The sequence below is a fragment of the Salvelinus fontinalis genome, chromosome 33 (genome assembly GCF_029448725.1).
Source record: "Salvelinus fontinalis isolate EN_2023a chromosome 33, ASM2944872v1, whole genome shotgun sequence".
Classification (NCBI taxonomy): domain Eukaryota; kingdom Metazoa; phylum Chordata; class Actinopteri; order Salmoniformes; family Salmonidae; genus Salvelinus; species Salvelinus fontinalis.
In genome coordinates this window covers 10,576,470-10,595,202 of record NC_074697.1, presented here as the reverse complement: position 1 = coordinate 10,595,202, position 18,733 = coordinate 10,576,470, and the positions used below count along the sequence as shown (strand labels likewise).

At 49.9% G+C, this 18,733-nt stretch overlaps 1 protein-coding gene across 1 annotated transcript in view; it reads right to left on the bottom strand.

Annotated features, from left to right (window-relative positions):
* Window positions 1-5,571: 5,571 nt before the first annotated feature.
* pdgfd (platelet derived growth factor d) overlaps window positions 5,572-18,733 on the bottom strand; it is a 151,374-nt gene continuing 138,212 nt past the window's right edge. Inside the window, exons 6-7 of the mRNA XM_055896639.1 lie at window positions 17,532-17,746; window positions 5,572-5,978 (exon numbers count right to left, since the gene is read on the bottom strand). Coding sequence (XP_055752614.1) covers window positions 5,844-5,978; window positions 17,532-17,746 — 350 coding nt within the window. The 3' untranslated portion in view covers window positions 5,572-5,843. The remainder of the gene's footprint in view (window positions 5,979-17,531; window positions 17,747-18,733) is intronic.

The window sequence follows — 18,733 nt, the reverse complement described above, 5'->3', positions numbered from 1 at the left end:
TACGTGTGCCAAGCCTGTAGCATCATACCAAAGAAGACTTCAACAAAAGTCCTGAGTAAAGGGTCTGAAAATGTATGTAAATGTGATACAATTTCTAAAAACCTGTCTTTGCTTTGTCATTATTGGGTATAGAGTGTAGATTGATGAGGGAAAAAACCTATTGAATCTATTTTAAGGCTTTAACGTAGCAACATGTGGAAAAATACACATAGAGTGCATTCAGAAAGTAACTGTGAGTTGTCTGGCTGTCTAGAAGGAAACTCTGAAAATGACTATGCCTGCCAATGAGAGACAGATTATTTAGTTTTTTAAATTTTATAATGTATACTGTATACGTTGTTGCTTTGGCAATAGTGTCTGTTTTTCATGCCAATAAAACAGCTTGAGAGAGAGAGAGAAGGTCTGAATGATCTATCCAAGGTGATTCCATTACCTTTTCATCACAATCAACCTCAACTGTCCATCATCTGAGTTCTACACATGGGGATTGGTTTCCATGGCAACAGACTGTATAGCACAATGTTTGTGTGTGGTATTGTGAGAGGAAATAAAGGTGAAAGAATCTCAGGGGCGTTTACACACACAACGCTTCTACTCCAAGGTCCGAGTTGGGTTCAATTCCGTTATCAATCCAGTCATGAATGGAAAAGTCCACATAGAAAATCATTTTAATTTATCTCCTGAAGTGGAGTTGAACACAGATAAGGTAAACAATATGACAGAGACTGCACCTGTCAGAGGTAAAGCTGTATATCGCATCAGAATGATTCTTTCAGATCAACATGAAGTGTTATGGTACTTTGTTTTGTGAATAACTCTCCCCCACTGCATTTTACAATGAAAAGGTCTACATTCAAACATTTATGCACAAAAAACTTCAAAACACAACCAGTGGATATCTTTAATAAAAAAAAACAGAAACACAATAAATTAATCACTAAAGCATACTGCTGTGTCAGAGATCAAACATAGCCCTTCAGGTGCCGACAGATTTGTTTAGATAACCTTTCTGCTCTTCTGCATTTCTTCTTGAAAGGTTGCATTATAAACATTCAAAACAACAAAATAAGAAATGAACAAACCGGTTATTTGAACAAAAAACAGAATGGAATGTCACTTAGAACCCGAGGTCAAGGAATGTGCTGATAAACTGCCCCTGCCAGAGGATGTGCACACACACACACACAACTGAATAAATACATTTAGCAGAAACTGCAGCATTAGGTGAAGGAGAGACTATACTATGTATGTATTATATATTGTGCTCAGTCTCCAGGGACACTGACGTACACAATGACAACAGTCACAGAAGGAATCAGAACATCATGAACATGGGAAAGGACATCAAACCAAACAAAGAACTCTGGAAGTAAGAGGCCATTTTAGATTAAATGGAAAGAAAACACGATCTATGGTTTACGTGTGTGTGTGTGAGAGAGAGACAGGGTAAAAATACAGTCATCTGTCTCTAATCTCTTGGAGCCATACTGTCACACATAACTGTAGTCCGCAAGCACATCGTCCTTCCCCAGGGCATGTTCCTCCACTAAGAGGCTCTGTGTTTCAGATCACTCTTCAGCCAGCCGATACCCGTGACTCACACACACCTCTCAACAGCTAACGGTTTAATTCTGCTCGCCCTAATGTTTAAATCACAGTAATAAAACGAATTCTCCCCCTCCATCTCTCAGTGCCTTGCTTTGTGTTTTAATTGTTGTTAATAGAGCTTCAGTCTGTATGGACAGAGGAGTTGATGGTTGGTGCTGAGGCCAGCTCCCCCAGTGGAATGTCAATGGACCATTATGAAGCCTTGAGTGGAAGCAGTAAGATCTTTGTTGTTTCTTTATCACAGGGAGGCAGTGACTGATCTTGTACTCTGAGAATGTTTCAAGATCTTTGATGCACCGTCTCTCACACACCTACACACACACATTCTTTCCCTCAAACATACACACACCTAGAATGCAGAAGATTATATAGGGATGACTCTGTGGATTATCTTTGGGGATTAATTGTTTGAAGAACAAGGTCCAAACAGAAATAGATCTAACAACCACGGCATAGTACAGTACAGGCACAGGGCACCAGGTCTGCAAATATTGCAGATATAAAACATTACACAAATTCCAACCACATACTCAACCATCTCCCTATTTTGTATGGGGTGTACAATTCTGGTTAGCAACATTTCTGGGGTTGGCTGTTGGTATGATTGGAACGGCGGGCCGCGCGGAACATTCCGATCCAAAGTCATTCCTCTTTGATCTGCCAGAGCGATTTAGGGAAAGAGAGGGGGGTAATATTTGTGGAAAGGTATAAAAATAGAATGTTTTTAACTGTCTCTGTATCCCGCCATCTCATCCCTTCATATAAGACTGTTGTCTTTAGGGAGGGGTGGAGACTTTGGGTCTGCCCGGGGGGGGGGTGCACATGTTTGTGTGTGTGGTTTGTGGTCATTCTAAGAGTGTTTGTGTGGTTCTCCCTCTCTTCCTTCCCTGAAACTCATTTCGTAATGATTGTACAGAGAAAAACAGTTGCAGGAAGAGCTTTAAAAAAAGGACATTCTAATATGAAAATAACACAGGCTTGGACACTGTATGGACATACACACATGACGCCTTTAACAGTCCCTCATCAATACCCCCAGTGGACAAGGAAGGTTGGGGGCTTGGACGATGAGGGGGTGGTCATGAGCTGATAGTGGAGAGGGTGGGATAAATTTGGGTTTTTGCTGGGTGGCAGCAGGGCACAGTTGGGGGTAGCAGGACCAGGGTTTGGGGTATGGATGGATATTGGTGGCTAGGTTTGTATCAGGTTGGTATCTGGACGGATGGATGTTGGTGGCTAGGTTTGTATCAGGTTGGTATGTCGATGGATGGATGTTGGTGGCTAGGTTTGTATCAGGTTGGTATGTCGATGGATGGATGTTGGTGGCTAGGTTTGTATCAGGTTGGTATCTGGACGGATGGATGTTGGTGGCTAGGTTTGTATCAGGTTGGTATCTGGACGGATGGATGTTGGTGGCTAGGTCTGTATCAGGTTGGTATGTCGATGGATGGATGTTGGTGGCTAGGTTTGTATCAGGTTGGTATCTGGACGGATGGATGTTGGTGGCTAGGTCTGTATCAGGTTGGTATGTCGATGGATGGATGTTGGTGGCTAGGTTTGTATCAGGTTGGTATGTCGATGGATGGATGTTGGTGGCTAGGTTTGTATCAGGTTGGTATCTGGACGGATGGATGTTGGTGGCTAGGTTTGTATCAGGTTGGTATGTCGATGGATGGATATTGGTGGCTAGGTTTGTATCAGGTTGGTATGTCGATGGATGGATGTTGGTGGCTAGGTTTGTATCAGGTTGGTATGTCGATGGATGGATGTTGGTAACTAGGTTTGTATCAGGTTGGTATGTCGATGGATGGATATTGGTGGCAAGGTTTGTATCAGGTTGGTATGTCGATGGATGGATGTTGGTGGCTAGGTTTGTATCAGGTTGGTATGTCGATGGATGGATGTTGGTGGCTAGGTTTGTATCAGGTTGGTATGTCGATGGATGGATGTTGGTGGCTAGGTTTGTATCAGGTTGGTATGTCGATGGATGGATGTTGGTGGCTAGGTTTGTATCAGGTTGGTATCTGGACGGATGGATGTTGGTGGCAAGGTTTGTATCAGGTTGGTATCTGGACGGATGGATGTTGGTGGCTAGGTTTGTATCAGGTTGGTATGTCGATGGATGGATATTGGTGGCTAGGTTTGTATCAGGTTGGTATGTCGATGGATGGATGTTGGTGGCTAGGTTTGTATCAGGTTGGTATGTCGATGGATGGATGTTGGTGGCTAGGTTTGTATCAGGTTGGTATGTCGATGGATGGATGTTGGTGGCTAGGTTTGTATCAGGTTGGTATCTGGATGGATGGATGTTGGTGGCTAGGTTTGTATCAGGTTGGTATGTCGATGGATGGATGTTGGTGGCTAGGTTTGTATCAGGTTGGTATGTCGATGGATGGATGTTGGTGGCTAGGTTTGTATCAGGTTGGTATCTGGACGGATGGATGTTGGTAACTAGGTTTGTATCAGGTTGGTATGTCGATGGATGGATGTTGGTGGCTAGGTTTGTATCAGGTTGGTATGTCGATGGATGGATGTTGGTAACTAGGTTTGTATCAGGTTGGTATGTCGATGGATGGATGTTGGTAACTAGGTTTGTATCAGGTTGGTATGTCGATGGATGGATGTTGGTGGCTAGGTTTGTATCAGGTTGGTATGTCGATGGATGGATGTTGGTAACTAGGTTTGTATCAGGTTGGTATGTCGATGGATGGATGTTGGTAACTAGGTTTGTATCAGGTTGGTATGTCGATGGATGGATGTTGGTGGCTAGGTTTGTATCAGGTTGGTATGTCGATGGATGGATGTTGGTAACTAGGTTTGTATCAGGTTGGTATGTCGATGGATGGATGTTGGTGGCTAGGTTTGTATCAGGTTGGTATGTCGATGGATGGATGTTGGTAACTAGGTTTGTATCAGGTTGGTATGTCGATGGATGGATGTTGGTGGCTAGGTTTGTATCAGGTTGGTATGTCGATGGATGGATGTTGGTAACTAGGTTTGTATCAGGTTGGTATGTCGATGGATGGATGTTGGTAACTAGGTTTGTATCAGGTTGGTATGTCGATGGATGGATGTTGGTAACTAGGTTTGTATCAGGTTGGTATGTCGATGGATGGATGTTGGTAACTAGGTTTGTATCAGGTTGGTATGTCGATGGATGGATGTTGGTGGCTAGGTTTGTATCAGGTTGGTATGTCGATGGATGGATATTGGTGGCTAGGTCTGTATCAGGTTGGTATGTCGATGGATGGATGTTGGTAACTAGGTTTGTATCAGGTTGGTATGTCGATGGATGGATGTTGGTGGCTAGGTTTGTATCAGGTTGGTATCTGGATGGATGGATGTTGGTGGCTAGGTTTGTATCAGGTTGGTATCTGGACGGATGGATGTTGGTGGCAAGGTTTGTATCAGGTTGGTATGTCGATGGATGGATGTTGGTGGCTAGGTTTGTATCAGGTTGGTATGTCGATGGATGGATGTTGGTGGCTAGGTTTGTATCAGGTTGGTATGTCGATGGATGGATGTTGGTGGCTAGGTTTGTATCAGGTTGGTATCTGGACGGATGGATGTTGGTGGCAAGGTTTGTATCAGGTTGGTATCTGGACGGATGGATGTTGGTGGCTAGGTTTGTATCAGGTTGGTATGTCGATGGATGGATGTTGGTGGCTAGGTTTGTATCAGGTTGGTATGTCGATGGATGGATATTGGTGGCTAGGTTTGTATCAGGTTGGTATCTGGACGGATGGATGTTGGTGGCTAGGTTTGTATCAGGTTGGTATGTCGATGGATGGATGTTGGTGGCTAGGTTTGTATCAGGTTGGTATCTGGACGGATGGATGTTGGTGGCTAGGTTTGTATCAGGTTGGTATGTCGATGGATGGATGATGTTGTGACTAGGTTGGTATGTCGATGGATTTTGGTAACTAGGTTTGTAACATGTTGGTATGTGGATGATGGATGGATGATGTTGTAACTAGGTTTGTAACAGGTTATGTGGATGATGGATGGATGATGTTGTAACTAGGTTTGTAACATGTTGGTATGTGGATGATGGATGGGTGATGTTGTAACTAGGTTTGTAACAGGTTGTTATGTGGATGATGGATGGATGATGTTGTAACTAGGTTTGTAACAGGTTGTTATGTGGATGGATGGCAGGGGAGCGCTACAAAGAGAGATATGGAGATATAAACAGCAGTTAAACCCAGAGCTGGGTCCCCCTGTCCCATTGTCTCTCAGCGGGGTGGTCTGGAGGGACAAACACAGTCACAGCGCTCGTGGTGCATGAGATGGACCTCCTCTAGGACCCAGCGGACACGAGCTGTCCGACGCCGCGAATAACCTCCCACCTCAGGAGCATACTTCAACACCTAGAGAGGAGAGGGAAGGAGAAGTGAGTGAGGAAGAGGGAAAGAGAGAGAAGGAAGGAGAAGGAGAGAGAGAGGTCAGGGAGATGGCAAGGACAGTATAGGAGAAAGGGAGAGGACAGAGAAAATGACTTGAATGGAAAACAATGAGATGCTTGTTGGCTTCCTGCCATCTTGACCAATAGTTAACCCCTGTCCTCCCTCCCTCCCTCCCTCCCGTATCAAACCTCATAACAGCTATATTCACAGTCTGTTCACACACAGGAAGAGGGCACTTAATCCTAGCGGTTAGAGACGAGCCAGCAACCAAGTATTTCCAGTTCGACTCCGGGGATCTGACAGAAAGAATCTGGCAGGTAGTGAGCTGGCAAACGGAGGGTTGCTGGTCTCAAATCCATTGCTGGTCGTGTGCCCTTGAGCAAGGCACAAACCCCCTTAACACCTGCTCCACAGGCCCAGTGTGGCAGCCTCCTGTCCCAACCTCTTCAACCTCTATATGCATGTGTGTCTTTCAAAGGGGTTGCCTGTACACCCCGCTATCAACCAGAAGGCGAGGTCAGTACAGGTGCATCAAAGCTGGGACCGAGAGACTGAAAAACAGCTTCTATCTCAAGGCCATCAGACTGTTTAACAGCCATCACTAACATAGAGAGGCTGCTGCCAACACACAGACACACCCCGGCACACAGACACACCCCGGCACACAGACACACCCCGGCACACAGACACACCCCGGCACACAGACACACCCCTGCACACAGACACACCCCGGCACACAGACACACCCCGGCACACAGGCACACAGACACACCCCGGCACACAGACACACCCCGGCACACAGACACACCCCGGCACACAGACACACCCCGGCACACAGACACACCCCGGCACACAGACACACCCCGGCACACAGACACACAGACACACCCCGGCACACAGACACACCCCGGCACACAGACACACCCCGGCACACAGACACACCCCGGCACACAGACACACCCCGGCACACAGACACACCCCGGCACACAGACACACCCCGGCACACAGACACACCCCGGCACACAGACACACCCCGGCACACAGACACACCCCGGCACACAGACACACCCCGGCACACAGACACACCCCGGCACACAGACACACCCCGGCACACAGACACACCCCGGCACACAGACACACAGACACCCCGGCACACAGACACACAGACACCCCGGCACACAGACACACCCCGGCACACAGACACACAGACACCCCGGCACACAGACACACAGACACCCAGACACACCCCGGCACACAGACACACCCCGGCACACAGACACACCCCGGCACACAGACACACCCCGGCACACAGACACACAGACACACACAGACACACAGACACACAGACACACCCCAGCACACAGACACACCCCTACACACAGACACACAGACACACAGACACACCCCGGCACACAGACACACCCCTACACACAGACACACCCCGGCACACAGACACACAGACACACAGACACACACAGACACACCCCGGCACACAGACACACCCCTACACACAGACACACCCCTGCACACAGACACACCCCTGCACACAGACACACACAGACACACCCCGACACACACAGACACACCCCTGCACACAGACACACCCCGACACACAGGCACACACAGACACACCCCGACACACAGGCACACACAGACACACCCCGACACACACAGACACACCCCGAACTGGATTCCTGCAGCATAACCAGAGAAGCAGCAGATGCTTCCAGACAACGTGTCCATGACAGAATGGAGACAGAAGAGGTGTAAAGGACGGAGAGAAAGACTGGTGCTGCAGTGCTGTCTGATTGGTGCTGCAGTGCTGTCTGATTGGTGCTGCAGTGCTGTCTGATTGGTGCTGCAGTGCTGTCTGATTGGTGCTGCAGTGCTGTCTGATTGGTGCTGCAGTGCTGTCTGATTGGTGCTGCAGTGCTGTCTGATTGGTGCTGCAGTGCTGTCTGATTGGCGATGCAGTGCTGTCTGATTGGCGATGCAGTGCTGTCTGATTGGCGATGCAGTGCTGTCTGATTGGCGATGCAGTGCTGTCTGATTGGCGATGCAGTGCTGTCTGATTGGCGATGCAGTGCTGTCTGATTGGCGATGCAGTGCTGTCTGATTGGCGATGCAGTGCTGTCTGATTGGCGATGCAGTGCTGTCTGATTGGCGATGCAGTGCTGTCTGATTGGCGATGCAGTGCTGTCTGATTGGCGATGCAGTGCTGTCTGATTGGCGATGCAGTGCTGTCTGATTGGCGATGCAGTGCTGTCTGATTGGCGATGCAGTGCTGTCTGATTGTCGATGCAGTGCTGTCTGATTGTTGATGCAGTGCTGTCTGATTGTTGATGCAGTGCTGTCTGATTGTTGATGCAGTGCTGTCTGATTGTTGATGCAGTGCTGTCTGATTGGCGATGCAGTGCTGTCTGATTGGCGATGCAGTGCTGTCTGATTGGCGATGCAGTGCTGTCTGATTGGCGATGCAGTGCTGTCTGATTGTTGATGCAGTGCTGTCTGATTGGCGATGCAGTGCTGTCTGATTGTTGATGCAGTGCTGTCTGATTGTTGATGCAGTGCTGTCTGATTGTTGATGCAGTGCTAGGCACACAGTCTCTCTCTTTCTCTGGGATTATACTGTAGCCGGGAGGAAAAGGGATTTTCCCTCTGGTTTATAATAAGAAACATGAAGTGTTCAGTGTGAGTGGGCCTGATACATGTGTGTAGAGTGTGTCTGTACGAGTGTGTAGAGTGCGTCTGTACGAGTGTGTAGCGTGCGTCTGTACGAGTGTGTAGGGTGCGTCTGTACGAGTGTGTAGCGTGCGTCTGTACGAGTGTGTAGAGTGCGTCTGTACGAGTGTGTAGAGTGCGTCTGTACAGTGTGTAGCGTGCGTCTGTACGAGTGTGTAGCGTGCGTCTGTACGAGTGTGTAGAGTGCGTCTGTACAGTGTGTAGAGTGCGTCTGTACAGTGTGTAGAGTGCGTCTGTACAGTGTGTAGCGTGCGTCTGTACGAGTGTGTAGCGTGCGTCTGTACGAGTGTGTAGCGTGCGTCTGTACAGTGTGTAGAGTGCGTCTGTACGAGTGTGTAGAGTGCGTCTGTACAGTGTGTAGAGTGCGTCTGTACGAGTGTGTAGCGTGCGTCTGTACGAGTGTGTAGAGTGCGTCTGTACGAGTGTGTAGCGTGCGTCTGTACAGTGTGTAGAGTGCGTCTGTACGAGTGTGTAGAGTGCGTCTGTACGAGTGTGTAGAGTGCGTCTGTACAGTGTGTAGAGTGCGTCTGTACAGTGTGTAGAGTGCGTCTGTACAGTGTGTAGAGTGCGTCTGTACGAGTGTGTAGAGTGCGTCTGTACGAGTGTGTAGAGTGCGTCTGTACGAGTGTGTAGAGTGCGTCTGTACGAGTGTGTAGAGTGCGTCTGTACAGTGTGTAGCGTGCGTCTGTACAGTGTGTAGAGTGCGTCTGTACAGTGTGTAGAGTGCGTCTGTACAGTGTGTAGAGTGCGTCTGTACAGTGTGTAGAGTGCGTCTGTACGAGTGTGTAGAGTGCGTCTGTACGAGTGTGTAGAGTGCGTCTGTACGAGTGTGTAGAGTGCGTCTGTACGAGTGTGTAGAGTGCGTCTGTACGAGTGTGTGGAGTGCGTCTGTACGAGTGTGTGGAGTGCGTCTGTACGAGTGTGTGGAGTGCGTCTGTACGAGTGTGTAGAGTGCGTCTGTACGAGTGTGTAGAGTGCGTCTGTACGAGTGTGTAGAGTGCGTCTGTACGAGTGTGTAGAGTGCGTCTGTACGAGTGTGTAGAGTGCGTCTGTACAGTGTGTAGAGTGCGTCTGTACAGTGTGTAGAGTGCGTCTGTACAGTGTGTAGAGTGCGTCTGTACAGTGTGTAGAGTGCGTCTGTACGAGTGTGTAGAGTGCGTCTGTACGAGTGTGTAGAGTGCGTCTGTACGAGTGTGTAGAGTGCGTCTGTACAGTGTGTAGAGTGCGTCTGTACAGTGTGTAGAGTGCGTCTGTACAGTGTGTAGAGTGCGTCTGTACGAGTGTGTAGAGTGCGTCTGTACGAGTGTGTAGCGTGCGTCTGTACAGTGTGTAGCGTGCGTCTGTACGAGTGTGTAGAGTGCGTCTGTACAGTGTGTAGAGTGCGTCTGTACGAGTGTGTAGAGTGCGTCTGTACGAGTGTGTAGCGTGCGTCTGTACGAGTGTGTAGAGTGCGTCTGTACAGTGTGTAGAGTGCGTCTGTACGAGTGTGTAGCGTGCGTCTGTACGAGTCTGTAGCGTGCGTCTGTACGAGTGTGTAGCGTGCGTCTGTACGAGTGTGTAGCGTGCGTCTGTACGAGTGTGTAGCGTGCGTCTGTACAGTGTGTAGAGTGCGTCTGTACAGTGTGTAGAGTGCGTCTGTACAGTGTGTAGAGTGCGTCTGTACAGTGTGTAGAGTGCGTCTGTACAGTGTGTAGAGTGCGTCTGTACAGTGTGTAGAGTGCGTCTGTACAGTGTGTAGAGTGCGTCTGTACAGTGTGTAGCGTGCGTCTGTACAGTGTGTAGAGTGCGTCTGTACGAGTGTGTAGAGTGCGTCTGTACGAGTGTGTAGAGTGCGTCTGTACGAGTGTGTAGAGTGCGTCTGTACAGTGTGTAGAGTGCGTCTGTACAGTGTGTAGAGTGCGTCTGTACAGTGTGTAGAGTGCGTCTGTACAGTGTGTAGAGTGCGTCTGTACAGTGTGTAGAGTGCGTCTGTACAGTGTGTAGAGTGCGTCTGTACAGTGTGTAGAGTGCGTCTGTACAGTGTGTAGAGTGCGTCTGTACGAGTGTGTAGAGTGCGTCTGTACGAGTGTGTAGAGTGCGTCTGTACAGTGTGTAGAGTGCGTCTGTACAGTGTGTAGAGTGCGTCTGTACAGTGTGTAGAGTGCGTCTGTACAGTGTGTAGAGTGCGTCTGTACAGTGTGTAGCGTGCGTCTGTACAGTGTGTAGAGTGCGTCTGTACAGTGTGTAGAGTGCGTCTGTACAGTGTGTAGAGTGCGTCTGTACAGTGTGTAGAGTGCGTCTGTACAGTGTGTAGAGTGCGTCTGTACAGTGTGTAGAGTGCGTCTGTACAGTGTGTAGAGTGCGTCTGTACAGTGTGTAGAGTGCGTCTGTACAGTGTGTAGAGTGCGTCTGTACGAGTGTGTAGCGTGCGTCTGTACGAGTGTGTAGCGTGCGTCTGTACGAGTGTGTAGCGTGCGTCTGTACGAGTGTGTAGCGTGCGTCTGTACAGTGTGTAGAGTGCGTCTGTACGAGTGTGTAGAGTGCGTCTGTACGAGTGTGTAGAGTGCGTCTGTACAGTGTGTAGCGTGCGTCTGTACGAGTGTGTAGAGTGCGTCTGTACGAGTGTGTGGAGTGCGTCTGTACGAGTGTGTGGAGTGCGTCTGTACGAGTGTGTGGAGTGCGTCTGTACGAGTGTGTGGAGTGCGTCTGTACAGTGTGTAGAGTGCGTCTGTACAGTGTGTAGAGTGCGTCTGTACAGTGTGTAGAGTGCGTCTGTACAGTGTGTAGAGTGCGTCTGTACAGTGTGTAGAGTGCGTCTGTACGAGTGTGTAGAGTGCGTCTGTACAGTGTGTAGAGTGCGTCTGTACAGTGTGTAGAGTGCGTCTGTACAGTGTGTAGAGTGCGTCTGTACAGTGTGTAGAGTGCGTCTGTACAGTGTGTAGAGTGCGTCTGTACGAGTGTGTAGAGTGCGTCTGTACGAGTGTGTGGAGTGCGTCTGTACGAGTGTGTGGAGTGCGTCTGTACGAGTGTGTGGAGTGCGTCTGTACAGTGTGTAGAGTGCGTCTGTACGAGTGTGTAGAGTGCGTCTGTACAGTGTGTAGAGTGCGTCTGTACAGTGTGTAGAGTGCGTCTGTACGAGTGTGTAGAGTGCGTCTGTACAGTGTGTAGAGTGCGTCTGTACAGTGTGTAGAGTGCGTCTGTACAGTGTGTAGAGTGCGTCTGTACAGTGTGTAGAGTGCGTCTGTACAGTGTGTAGAGTGCGTCTGTACAGTGTGTAGAGTGCGTCTGTACAGTGTGTAGAGTGCGTCTGTACAGTGTGTAGAGTGCGTCTGTACAGTGTGTAGAGTGCGTCTGTACAGTGTGTAGCGTGCGTCTGTACAGTGTGTAGCGTGCGTCTGTACAGTGTGTAGAGTGCGTCTGTACGAGTGTGTAGAGTGCGTCTGTACGAGTGTGTAGAGTGCGTCTGTACGAGTGTGTAGAGTGCGTCTGTACAGTGTGTAGAGTGCGTCTGTACAGTGTGTAGAGTGCGTCTGTACGAGTGTGTAGAGTGCGTCTGTACGAGTGTGTAGAGTGCGTCTGTACGAGTGTGTAGAGTGCGTCTGTACAGTGTGTAGAGTGCGTCTGTACGAGTGTGTAGCGTGCGTCTGTACGAGTGTGTAGAGTGCGTCTGTACGAGTGTGTAGAGTGCGTCTGTACAGTGTGTAGAGTGCGTCTGTACAGTGTGTAGAGTGCGTCTGTACAGTGTGTAGAGTGCGTCTGTACAGTGTGTAGCGTGCGTCTGTACAGTGTGTAGCGTGCGTCTGTACGAGTGTGTAGAGTGCGTCTGTACAGTGTGTAGAGTGCGTCTGTACAGTGTGTAGAGTGCGTCTGTACAGTGTGTAGAGTGCGTCTGTACGAGTGTGTAGCGTGCGTCTGTACAGTGTGTAGAGTGCGTCTGTACAGTGTGTAGAGTGCGTCTGTACGAGTGTGTAGAGTGCGTCTGTACGAGTGTGTAGAGTGCGTCTGTACGAATGTGTAGAGTGCGTCTGTACAGTGTGTAGAGTGCGTCTGTACAGTGTGTAGAGTGCGTCTGTACAGTGTGTAGAGTGCGTCTGTACAGTGTGTAGAGTGCGTCTGTACAGTGTGTAGAGTGCGTCTGTACAGTGTGTAGAGTGCGTCTGTACGAATGTGTAGAGTGCGTCTGTACAGTGTGTAGAGTGCGTCTGTACAGTGTGTAGAGTGCGTCTGTACAGTGTGTAGAGTGCGTCTGTACAGTGTGTAGAGTGCGTCTGTACAGTGTGTAGCGTGCGTCTGTACAGTGTGTAGCGTGCGTCTGTACGAGTGTGTAGCGTGCGTCTGTACAGTGTGTAGAGTGCGTCTGTACGAGTGTGTAGAGTGCGTCTGTACGAGTGTGTAGAGTGCGTCTGTACGAGTGTGTAGAGTGCGTCTGTACGAGTGTGTAGAGTGCGTCTGTACAGTGTGTAGAGTGCGTCTGTACAGTGTGTAGAGTGCGTCTGTACAGTGTGTAGCGTGCGTCTGTACGAGTGTGTAGCGTGCGTCTGTACGAGTGTGTAGAGTGCGTCTGTACGAGTGTGTAGAGTGCGTCTGTACGAGTGTGTAGAGTGCGTCTGTACGAGTGTGTAGAGTGCGTCTGTACGAGTGTGTAGAGTGCGTCTGTACGAGTGTGTAGAGTGCGTCTGTACGAGTGTGTAGAGTGCGTCTGTACGAGTGTGTAGAGTGCGTCTGTACGAGTGTGTAGAGTGCGTCTGTACAGTGTGTAGAGTGCGTCTGTACAGTGTGTAGAGTGCGTCTGTACAGTGTGTAGAGTGCGTCTGTACAGTGTGTAGAGTGCGTCTGTACGAGTGTGTAGAGTGCGTCTGTACGAGTGTGTAGAGTGCGTCTGTACAGTGTGTAGAGTGCGTCTGTACAGTGTGTAGAGTGCGTCTGTACAGTGTGTAGAGTGCGTCTGTACAGTGTGTAGAGTGCGTCTGTACAGTGTGTAGCGTGCGTCTGTACAGTGTGTAGAGTGCGTCTGTACAGTGTGTAGAGTGCGTCTGTACAGTGTGTAGAGTGCGTCTGTACAGTGTGTAGAGTGCGTCTGTACAGTGTGTAGAGTGCGTCTGTACAGTGTGTAGAGTGCGTCTGTACAGTGTGTAGAGTGCGTCTGTACAGTGTGTAGAGTGCGTCTGTACAGTGTGTAGAGTGCGTCTGTACGAGTGTGTAGCGTGCGTCTGTACGAGTGTGTAGCGTGCGTCTGTACGAGTGTGTAGCGTGCGTCTGTACGAGTGTGTAGCGTGCGTCTGTACAGTGTGTAGAGTGCGTCTGTACGAGTGTGTAGAGTGCGTCTGTACGAGTGTGTAGAGTGCGTCTGTACAGTGTGTAGCGTGCGTCTGTACGAGTGTGTAGAGTGCGTCTGTACGAGTGTGTGGAGTGCGTCTGTACGAGTGTGTGGAGTGCGTCTGTACGAGTGTGTGGAGTGCGTCTGTACGAGTGTGTGGAGTGCGTCTGTACAGTGTGTAGAGTGCGTCTGTACAGTGTGTAGAGTGCGTCTGTACAGTGTGTAGAGTGCGTCTGTACAGTGTGTAGAGTGCGTCTGTACAGTGTGTAGAGTGCGTCTGTACGAGTGTGTAGAGTGCGTCTGTACAGTGTGTAGAGTGCGTCTGTACAGTGTGTAGAGTGCGTCTGTACAGTGTGTAGAGTGCGTCTGTACAGTGTGTAGAGTGCGTCTGTACAGTGTGTAGAGTGCGTCTGTACGAGTGTGTAGAGTGCGTCTGTACGAGTGTGTGGAGTGCGTCTGTACGAGTGTGTGGAGTGCGTCTGTACGAGTGTGTGGAGTGCGTCTGTACAGTGTGTAGAGTGCGTCTGTACGAGTGTGTAGAGTGCGTCTGTACAGTGTGTAGAGTGCGTCTGTACAGTGTGTAGAGTGCGTCTGTACGAGTGTGTAGAGTGCGTCTGTACAGTGTGTAGAGTGCGTCTGTACAGTGTGTAGAGTGCGTCTGTACAGTGTGTAGAGTGCGTCTGTACAGTGTGTAGAGTGCGTCTGTACAGTGTGTAGAGTGCGTCTGTACAGTGTGTAGAGTGCGTCTGTACAGTGTGTAGAGTGCGTCTGTACAGTGTGTAGAGTGCGTCTGTACAGTGTGTAGAGTGCGTCTGTACAGTGTGTAGCGTGCGTCTGTACAGTGTGTAGCGTGCGTCTGTACAGTGTGTAGAGTGCGTCTGTACGAGTGTGTAGAGTGCGTCTGTACGAGTGTGTAGAGTGCGTCTGTACGAGTGTGTAGAGTGCGTCTGTACAGTGTGTAGAGTGCGTCTGTACAGTGTGTAGAGTGCGTCTGTACGAGTGTGTAGAGTGCGTCTGTACGAGTGTGTAGAGTGCGTCTGTACGAGTGTGTAGAGTGCGTCTGTACAGTGTGTAGAGTGCGTCTGTACGAGTGTGTAGCGTGCGTCTGTACGAGTGTGTAGAGTGCGTCTGTACGAGTGTGTAGAGTGCGTCTGTACAGTGTGTAGAGTGCGTCTGTACAGTGTGTAGAGTGCGTCTGTACAGTGTGTAGAGTGCGTCTGTACAGTGTGTAGCGTGCGTCTGTACAGTGTGTAGCGTGCGTCTGTACGAGTGTGTAGAGTGCGTCTGTACAGTGTGTAGAGTGCGTCTGTACAGTGTGTAGAGTGCGTCTGTACAGTGTGTAGAGTGCGTCTGTACGAGTGTGTAGCGTGCGTCTGTACAGTGTGTAGAGTGCGTCTGTACAGTGTGTAGAGTGCGTCTGTACGAGTGTGTAGAGTGCGTCTGTACGAGTGTGTAGAGTGCGTCTGTACGAATGTGTAGAGTGCGTCTGTACAGTGTGTAGAGTGCGTCTGTACAGTGTGTAGAGTGCGTCTGTACAGTGTGTAGAGTGCGTCTGTACAGTGTGTAGAGTGCGTCTGTACAGTGTGTAGAGTGCGTCTGTACAGTGTGTAGAGTGCGTCTGTACGAATGTGTAGAGTGCGTCTGTACAGTGTGTAGAGTGCGTCTGTACAGTGTGTAGAGTGCGTCTGTACAGTGTGTAGAGTGCGTCTGTACAGTGTGTAGAGTGCGTCTGTACAGTGTGTAGCGTGCGTCTGTACAGTGTGTAGCGTGCGTCTGTACGAGTGTGTAGCGTGCGTCTGTACAGTGTGTAGAGTGCGTCTGTACGAGTGTGTAGAGTGCGTCTGTACGAGTGTGTAGAGTGCGTCTGTACGAGTGTGTAGAGTGCGTCTGTACGAGTGTGTAGAGTGCGTCTGTACAGTGTGTAGAGTGCGTCTGTACAGTGTGTAGAGTGCGTCTGTACAGTGTGTAGCGTGCGTCTGTACGAGTGTGTAGCGTGCGTCTGTACGAGTGTGTAGAGTGCGTCTGTACGAGTGTGTAGAGTGCGTCTGTACGAGTGTGTAGAGTGCGTCTGTACGAGTGTGTAGAGTGCGTCTGTACGAGTGTGTAGAGTGCGTCTGTACGAGTGTGTAGAGTGCGTCTGTACGAGTGTGTAGAGTGCGTCTGTACGAGTGTGTAGAGTGCGTCTGTACGAGTGTGTAGAGTGCGTCTGTACGAGTGTGTAGAGTGCGTCTGTACGAGTGTGTAGAGTGCGTCTGTACGAGTGTGTAGAGTGCGTCTGTACGAGTGTGTAGAGTGCGTCTGTACGAGTGTGTAGAGTGCGTCTGTACGAGTGTGTAGAGTGCGTCTGTACGAGTGTGTAGAGTGCGTCTGTACGAGTGTGTGGAGTGCGTCTGTACGAGTGTGTGGAGTGCGTCTGTACGAGTGTGTGGAGTGCGTCTGTACGAGTGTGTGGAGTGCGTCTGTACGAGTGTGTGGAGTGCGTCTGTACGAGTGTGTAGAGTGCGTCTGTACGAGTGTGTAGAGTGCGTCTGTACGAGTGTGTAGAGTGCGTCTGTACGAGTGTGTAGAGTGCGTCTGTACGAGTGTGTAGAGTGCGTCTGTACGAGTGTGTGGAGTGCGTCTGTACGAGTGTGTGGAGTGCGTCTGTACGAGTGTGTGGAGTGCGTCTGTACGAGTGTGTGGAGTGCGTCTGTACGAGTGTGTAGAGTGCGTCTGTACGAGTGTGTAGAGTGCGTCTGTACGAGTGTGTAGAGTGCGTCTGTACGAGTGTGTAGAGTGCGTCTGTACGAGTGTGTAGAGTGCGTCTGTACGAGTGTGTAGAGTGCGTCTGTACGAGTGTGTAGAGTGCGTCTGTACGAGTGTGTAGAGTGCGTCTGTACGAGTGTGTAGAGTGCGTCTGTACAGTGTGTAGAGTGTGTCTGTACGAGTGTGTAGAGCGTGTCTGTATAGTGTGTAGAGCGTGTCTGTACAGTGTGTAGAGCGTGTCTGTACAGTGTGTAGAGTGCGTCTGTACAGTGTGTAGAGTGTGTCTGTACAGTGTGTAGAGTGCGTCTGTACGAGTGTGTAGCGTGCGTCTGTACAGTGTGTAGAGTGCGTCTGTACGAGTGTGTAGAGTGCGTCTGTACGAGTGTGTGGAGTGCGTCTGTACGAGTGTGTAGAGTGCGTCTGTACGAGTGTGTAGAGTGCGTCTGTACAGTGTGTAGAGTGCGTCTGTACAGTGTGTAGAGTGTGTCTGTACAGTGTGTAGAGTGCGTCTGTACAGTGTGTAGATTGTGTCTGTACGAGTGTGTAGAGCGCGTCTGTACAGTGCGTTGAGGTACAGGTACGGTACAGCTACTAGTACGGGTACGGGTACAGCTACGGGTACATGTACGGCTGCAGGTACAGCTACGGGTACAGGTACGGCGGCAGGTACAGCTACAGGTACAGCCGTACCACAGCCATTCCTAATGCTACATAACAGGGCATGGTGTGTGTACCTCGTGTAGTTTGTCACTGGTCTTGGCCGGGCTGCAGGTACAGCTGTTCCAGTTGTCCGTCCCACAGGCACAGTTCCCCCCACAGCGCTGCACCAGTAGGCATCGTGGGAAGAACACGGCGTTGGTGGCCCTCAGCTCCTCTCGCAGGTTGACAGAGTAGTTCCGAGGTGTACAGCTGTAGTGCTTCACGTCATCATACAGACGGTCCAGGTCAACTATGGGGGAGAGAGGGAGGGAGGGAAGGGAGAAGGAGAGAAGGGAGGGAGGCAGAGAAGTGAGAGAGAAGGGAGGGAGGGAGAGAAGGGAGTGAGAGAAGAGAGGGGGGATGAGAGAGAGGGGGGGAGAGAGAAGAGAGGGAGAGAAAGGTAGGGGGAGAGAAGGGAGGGAGAGAAAGGTAGGGGGAGAGAGGGGGGAGGGAGGGAGAGAAGAGAGGGGGGATGAGAGAGAGGGGGGAGAGATTGGAGAGAGGGGGGAGAGAGAGAAGAGAGGGAGAGAAAGGTAGGGGGAGAGAAGGGAGGGAGAGAAAGGTAGGGGGAGAGAGGGGGGAGGGAGGGAGAGAAGGGGGGAGGGAGGGAGAGAAGGGGGGAGAGAAGGAGGGGAGGGAGGGAGAGAAGGAGGGAGAGAAGGAGGGGAGGGAGGGAGAGAAGGGGGGGAGGGAGTGAGAGAAGGGAGGGATGGAGGGAGAGAAGGGAGGGATGGAGGGAGAGAAGGGAGGGATGGAGGGAGAGAAGGGAGGGAGGGAGGGAGAGAAGGGGGGAAGAACATTATTGATTGCTGATTGCAATTTGTATTCACAGTTAATACCTTTGAATTAAAAGTCTTGACAACAATGTTTTATTTCAACTAAGTGAATGTAAATGAATTTAACGGAAAGAGAAGGGGAGAATAGAAGGTGGGAGAGAATCTTAATGACATTGATAATCAAGATACTAATTGTTCAATATAAATTCATCTTGATTATAGTTTCATTTAAGTGGTTCAATTGATTAGCAGTGGTTTTGTGCTTTAACCGTATATTGAGTATATATTTTTCTAGCACTGAGGCATTTTCAGCTGCCAGACCAGACCAAGAATACATAGCTAAGAAATAATACGGAATATGGGAAGAACAGAGAAGAGAGGTGTGTGTGTGTGTGTGTGTGTGTGTGTGTGTGTCGGATTTGAACACACGACCCTCAGAGCTGGACCTTCCAACAGCTGTC